Raw genomic sequence first — 6,818 nt, 5'->3', positions numbered from 1 at the left:
ACTTAGCATAATGATTTTGAGGTTCATCTTAATTGTCATATATATTTCATTTATTTTTATGATTGAATAATACTCACTCCTGTGGAAATACATAGGACCTCCTGCTCCATAAGATATCTTCAGAGTGTTAAAGAGAAAAGATATCTATCTGTTTGAGGACTAAGGTGTCCCTGACTCAAGTCTTGGTATTTTCAATGGCCTCATATGGATATATTAAATTCCAGTAGCTACTTGGATCTATTTCTTTCCTCTTTATTTGGTTTCATTATTAATATCTGTGTTCCTTTTCTATGTGCAAGAATCACAGGTCCTCACTACCCCATATTCATTGAATTACTATTTTAATTTTGGAAGGGAATGTCTGCTCCCCAATTCTATCACCAGTCCTAATAATTCTTCTCTGCCCCTTAACTTTTCATGCTAGTTCTACATGATCAGTCCGTTAGGTAAACCTTTCCCTCTTTCTATGAATGACATTATAAATAAATATTTTCTTGACATTCATATGAAAAATTATCATTTTAATTTTTACTTCAGTAAATAGTCAACAATTCCATCTCAAATGGACTAAATGGAAATGAGTGTTCATTGTACATTTCAGTGTAGTTATTAATTAGTATCAATCTGACAAATGAAATTTTACATTCTTAGGTGGATTGTGATTTGTTTTTGTGTTTTTGTTTTGTTTTGCTTTTTAGCTTTAAAATCTGAAGGTGATGATTACTATATTAATGGTGCCTGGACTATTGACTGGCCTAGGAAATTTGATGTTTCTGGCACAGCCTTTCACTACAAGAGACCAACTGATGAACCAGAATCCCTGGAAGCTCTAGGTCCCACCTCAGAAAATCTTATTGTTATGGTAAATGTACCTTTGCCATTCCATTTCTACTGTATGTAATCACATTGTTAGCTAGGAAGGGCAAGTTTCATTATCTCTATTTTACAAGTGGTTAAAATAAGGTAAAGAAAAATAAAATAATCTTCCCAAGATTATAAAATCTGTCCAGTATTAAGGCTATAGTGCTCTTTCCATATAGTTTTTTTTTGCCATCTTTGGGGAGGCACACATTTTTTCAATGCCTGCTTGAATTTTATTTCTATATTCAAATGAGGGAAATCAGAAAAATAGCTCCCCAAATCTACACATGAATAAGAAAACTCAATATCGGTGCATGTGTTGTCAAAAACTTCTACTTTTTTATTGTGATTGGAGTAAATGTTTACAGAGCAAATTGATTTTCCATTAAATAATTCATTTACTTTATAGATGTTTTATGATATTAAGTGTTGTTCCCACAATGTAACAGCTCTCTTCCCACTTCCTTCCTGTGTTTGCTCTATCCATTTGTCCTCTTATCCTATCTCCTCCTGCCTTCTGGTCTTTATCACTAGGTGAATGCTGCCCTTTTAATCTCATGTGGTTGATTGTTCTAAGGAGTAAATATTTTCCTGATGTTATTGTTTACCCTATAAGCCTGCCTGTCATTGACTGAGACATCTGGTGTGGCACTGTAGGATAAGCATTGGACTGCTAATCATAAAGATGGCAGTTCAAACCCACCAGCTGCTCTCAAAAACCCTATACATGGTGGCTATGAGTCAGAAATGACTTGAAGGCACACAAAAACAACAACATTATTGGCTGGTAGGTAAGCCATGGGGATGAGTTCAGTTTCAGATTTGTCAGGTTTGAAGTATAATCTTGGCGATTCCCCCAGTCTCTTTAAAGCCTGTAAGCCTGGTTTTTCTTATGACTTTGAGTTTTGTTCTATATTTTTCTACCACTCTATCCAGGACCCTCTATTTTCATTCCTTTCAGAGTGGTCAGCAGTGGTAGCAGGCACTACGAAAATTTTCTGGCCTCAGGGCTGTGAGGGCTGAGGTTCACATGGTCAGTTAGTCTTTTAGAAAAATTATTTTCATGATTTTTTGGTTTTCTTCATTCTTCTTTTTACTATAGATGGGAAGAGACCAGTTGTTGAAGTGCATGTTATTTTTTAAAGTTACCTTGAATTTCCCATAAGACTTGCTTTATTATGTTTCTTCTTCAAAAAAATAATGATTATCGGAATGAAGGCTCATGGTACTTTAATTGTCTTCACCAGTTGTTTTCAATGGCAGGTTCTGCTTCAGGAACAGAATTTGGGAATTAGGTATAAGTTCAATGTTCCCATCACTCGAACTGGCAGTGGAGACAATGAAGTTGGCTTTACTTGGAATCATCAGCCTTGGTCAGAATGCTCAGCTACTTGTGCTGGAGGTAAGACACCCACTAGGCAGCCCAGCCAGAGGGCAGGATGGAGAGGAAAACATTTTCTGAGCTATGCTTTGCGTTTGCTACAGAAGCTAATTAAAAACATTTCTTGCAGGTTTGCTTCAAGCTGTAATTTAGCAAAAGAAACTTTGCTTTAACTATATTATATTCCACTTGTTTTCAACCTTGTGTAATTTGTACAGATTTGTTGGTAAAATACATCTTGGCACAATGAGTGTCTGCTGGTGCTTCTCCCAAGACTGTCTTGAAGGTGGGCTGTTTGCTTTTCGGGCACACATTCTTGGTAAAGAACATCAAGAGTTTTGAATAGGAAAATGAATAAGAATCAGACGGCAGAGATGAAACATCTTATAGTGGGGGATGAGAATGTATGTATGCTTGAGTATTTGTATGATTGTGTGTTTCCCATAATCCTATGCAAACTCCCTTCTCCAGCCATCAAAGTTAAGGGGCTCTATTCTATACTGGGATACTACAAAAATTACTGGTGTCTGGGTCTCTGGGTTAATGGTGTATTCTGACCCTGTTATAGTCCAGAGAGGTAGCTGCTAGGCGGTGGTTGGTGATGTGTTGGTTGTCCCATGTGCGTTTTTCATGGGTGCCTTTTCCCCACAATTTACTCTATTCCTAATCCTCCTCCCTCTAGTGGCCACCAATGCAATTCTTTACCTCTGGCTGGGAGAGCAGGACAGTTGGCTTCCTTCAAAGCCAACACCCTTGCTGCTGCATGGACTGGTGAGTAGAAGTGCTGTGTAAGCAGCATCTTCCTTCTCTCTGGAGACTAAATGCATCGCCTCCACCGTACACCTTGATTCCAATAGGCAAGGAAACAGCCCTGTCCTTCTACCCTAGGCTGGACTAGACACCTCACCATTCCAAAAGCAATGGTTAGATTTTGAATAGTGATATTTAGAATGGGCAAAACTGAATTATTAAAAAAGTGAATCATCCCATTTTACCCCACACTCTATTATCTATTTCCCCTTTCCTAACTGCTCAGAAGTGTATGGCTTTACATGGGCTTCATCCTTCTTTATTCTGTTCTCATTGAATCTCAAATTAACTCTTATTCTCAAGAAATTATTTTCACAGAAATGGTTTTGATATAATAGATTAAGTGTTTTTAGGTTTATATGGAATTAAGTCATTGATTTAAAACCAATTCCAACTTTGATTCTAAGCACTAAATGAATAAACAAAAAAGAAAATGGATAATTTATTAATGTATATTCTTGTGTGAAATATTATGGGATATAATTATGTATAACTATTTTATAATATTTTTATTTAAAAATAACTCTAATTCCCATCCATTTTATGTGAGCAATGGTTGGTGACTTATAATGTAAACTTTACCAAATTATAGGGCAATACTGATTCTTTCAACAAAATAAAGGATACTTGCAATTAAGTATTCAAATGAATGCCATTGGTTATAGATTAATGGCATTTATGTATCTTAGTTTCAATTAAATCACTTTTATTCAATCTATATATTACTTTATCCCTTTCCATGTAACAAAATAAATTTTCATTGGAAAATACATATATATTATAGTATGTATATAATTCAGACCTGAGCTGAAGTGGGATAAATTATTAAAGAAGGGAAAAATAAGTTAATGTTGAGGAAATCAAATGAGGAGAGTCTAAATGTTCAGGTTGATTAGCTTGAGGGAAAGAAGAAGTTGAGGGAAAGTGTATTCGTGTCTTCAACTATGTGACAGAATGTTGAATGAGAAATTCTTAGAGCCTGTTCTCTGTACTGAAATTGCTATATTTGGGGATGGTTTAGACACAGTCTTATCTGAAGCCAAGGAGGGATTAAGTGAATTCTCTGTGTTCCTTCTATGATTCTATTGTTCAGAAAGGAAACAGTTCAACAAAAAAGGCAAAAACAATCATGAGGACTGAATTTAGAAGAAAAACAATGATTTAGTAAAGTTAATAACTCTGAAAAATCTACATATTTTATTCTTTCCCATCAACATTTATATGAAAAAATGGCAGTGATTTATTGTGATAATAGATTAAATAAGAAATAAAAACAAACCAAAAGAAAAACAGGGAAGGAGAAAAGCCCCTGAAAGGAAAGTTTCCTATTTTTTGAAATTTACACTCTCTCTTTGATTCTGGAGCTACGGATTTTATATAGTTGAGGTGGTTCTGAGACGTTGGATTCTCAGGTGTACGTGATAATGACAGCATCCATGGAACTATTGCCTTCTTTGAAAGAGGGATAAGCACTGCTTGAAAGTTGGCAGAGGTGCTGTGAAAAGTGACAGTATGTCATGGTCAGTGGTTCTGAATGTGTGGTTCCTGAGTCAGTAGCATCAACATCTCCAAGGAATTTACTATAAATGCAAATTTTGGGGTCCCACCTTAGTTTCTACTGAATAGAAACTCTGGGGTGGGCCCAGCAATCTATTTTTTAAAAAGCTCTCCAGGCGATTCTGATGCAAGCACTTGTTTGAGAAGCACTTACCTTGTATAACAAAGAAACTGAAATTTCATACTCTAGACACATAGAATACACCATCTCATCACTGAAGTTTATGCACCAATCTAGAATCATTCTGTTCCAGAGTAATGTCTGGCACATACTAGATGCTCCAGAAATGTTTGCAGATGTTTGAATGAGAAAAAAGAATTCAACTGAATAATTATATATATGAGTTTTGTGCTAATTATTTCCAGTGTGGGATATAGGAACTTATAACTACTCCTAGTGTAGCACTGTTGGTTAAGCACTGGACCACAAGGTTATTTGAACTGCAAAGATGGCAGTTCAAACTCACCAGCTGTTCCTCAAAAACCCTATACAAGGTTGTTATGAGTCAGAATAGAACTTATTGTTGACAGAACTTAACAACAACAACAACAATTTTCTTATGTGTTAGGAATTAGGGATTGCCAGAGAGAGGTTATAATTTTAATTTCATAGATAAGTAAATCAAGATCTTCTCTTTTATTTTTTCATTTTGATTAGGTAAAAAGTATTTCCTAAGAGGGTGAGTACAGATGTCAATAATTGAAGTTCCTCTTCCTATACATACCCTTATTTCTATCCCCCTTCCTAAGATATTTTCAAATACAAGACATTTATGATAGAGAAGAAAAGTTTATTAAGGCTGAAGAAATCTTTATCAAAGACAGCAGATGTTAACAATAAAAAAACAAAACAAAAAGCGATTGCTGTCAAGTCGATTCTGATTTATTGTGATCCTACAGGACAGAGTAGAACTTGTCCATAGCATTTCTGAGCTGTAAAATGTACACAAGCAGACATTAAGTAAGAGTAAATAGAACTTCATGTACAGTTTAAAAATCTTCTCAAGAAAACATCATTTTTGTTCATCTATTTCTGTCTCGTTTTCACTTAGTACTAAAGTCAGTCTGTAGAATAAGTACTGGACTGCACAAACCACAAATCCCACAGCTGCAGTCCACCAGCCACTCCATGGGAGAAAGATGAAGCTTTCTGCTCCCTCAAAGATTTACAGCCTTGGAAATCTTATACAGCATTAGGATGCGTCGGAACCAATTCAACAGCACTTAACAACAACAACTCTATTTTTGTCTTTAGGTTGTCCATTTTTTTAAAAAACAGAAAACAAGAGAAGTCTCAAAGAACATGCTATTGTAACCTCAGACTGCACCTGTTACCATTCCACACATGTTTTATTATTTGCAGGACTTTTGGACTTTAGCTACATTTGAGAGCAATGACAATAGGTTTCTCTTTCGAGATTTTTAAAGATAAGAAGTTTTGAGATTGTTTTTCTGTTGCTTAGCAGACCAAATATGACAAACTGAATGCTGCAGGGAGCACTGCTGATGGCTCAGTCCAAGTAATGGTCTTTTCTCTGAGTCAGGGATGAAATACTTCCTTAGCCTGATTAGAAACATTGGGATGCTATGGGATGTTGTCTTCAAGAAAAATGAGATTTTTAAGATACAATTGTGACTCTTCCTCTGAAACCCAGCCCTGATGAATTAAAACGTGACTATTCTGTTGTCAACATAGCATAGTAGTTACAAATCGGGCTGCTAACCTCAGGGTCAGCAGTTCAAAACTACCAGCTATTCTGCAGGACAAAAATGCGACTTTTTGCTCCCATAAAGATTTACAGCCTTGGAAACCCTGTGCAGGGTCACCATACTTATTCAACCTGTATGCTGATCAAATAATCCAAGAAGTTGGGTTCTATGAAGAAAAACGTGGCATCAGGACTGGAGGAAGACTCATTAACAACCTGTGATATGCAGATGATACAACCTTGCTTGCAGAAAGTGAAGAAGACTTAAAATATTTACTGATGACGATCAAAGAGCACAGCCTTCGGTACGGATTGCACCTCAATGTAAAGAAAACAAAAATTCTCACCACTGGACCAATAAACAACATTCTTATCAATGGAGAAAAGATTGAAGTTGTCAAGGAATTCATTCTTTTTGGATCAACTATCAACACTCATGGAAGCAGCAGTCAAGAAATCAAACAACTTATTGCATTAGGTAAATCTTCGGCACAAGACCT

The 6,818-nt window shown here is 36.0% G+C and overlaps 1 protein-coding gene across 1 annotated transcript in view; it reads left to right on the top strand.

The window, feature by feature from the left end:
• Nucleotides 1-6,818, top strand: part of LOC102819479 (A disintegrin and metalloproteinase with thrombospondin motifs 6-like) — a 530,326-nt gene that overhangs the window by 430,410 nt on the left and 93,098 nt on the right. Inside the window, exons 18-19 of the mRNA XM_006875298.1 lie at nucleotides 699-862; nucleotides 2,125-2,263. Of these exons, the coding sequence (XP_006875360.1) occupies nucleotides 699-862; nucleotides 2,125-2,263 (303 nt within the window). The remainder of the gene's footprint in view (nucleotides 1-698; nucleotides 863-2,124; nucleotides 2,264-6,818) is intronic.

Source organism: Chrysochloris asiatica, unplaced genomic scaffold, assembly GCF_000296735.1.
Source record: "Chrysochloris asiatica unplaced genomic scaffold, ChrAsi1.0 scaffold00318, whole genome shotgun sequence".
Lineage (NCBI taxonomy): Eukaryota > Metazoa > Chordata > Mammalia > Afrosoricida > Chrysochloridae > Chrysochloris > Chrysochloris asiatica.
The sequence above is the reverse complement of the archived record's forward strand: the minus strand, read 5'-3'. Positions and strand labels throughout refer to the sequence as shown.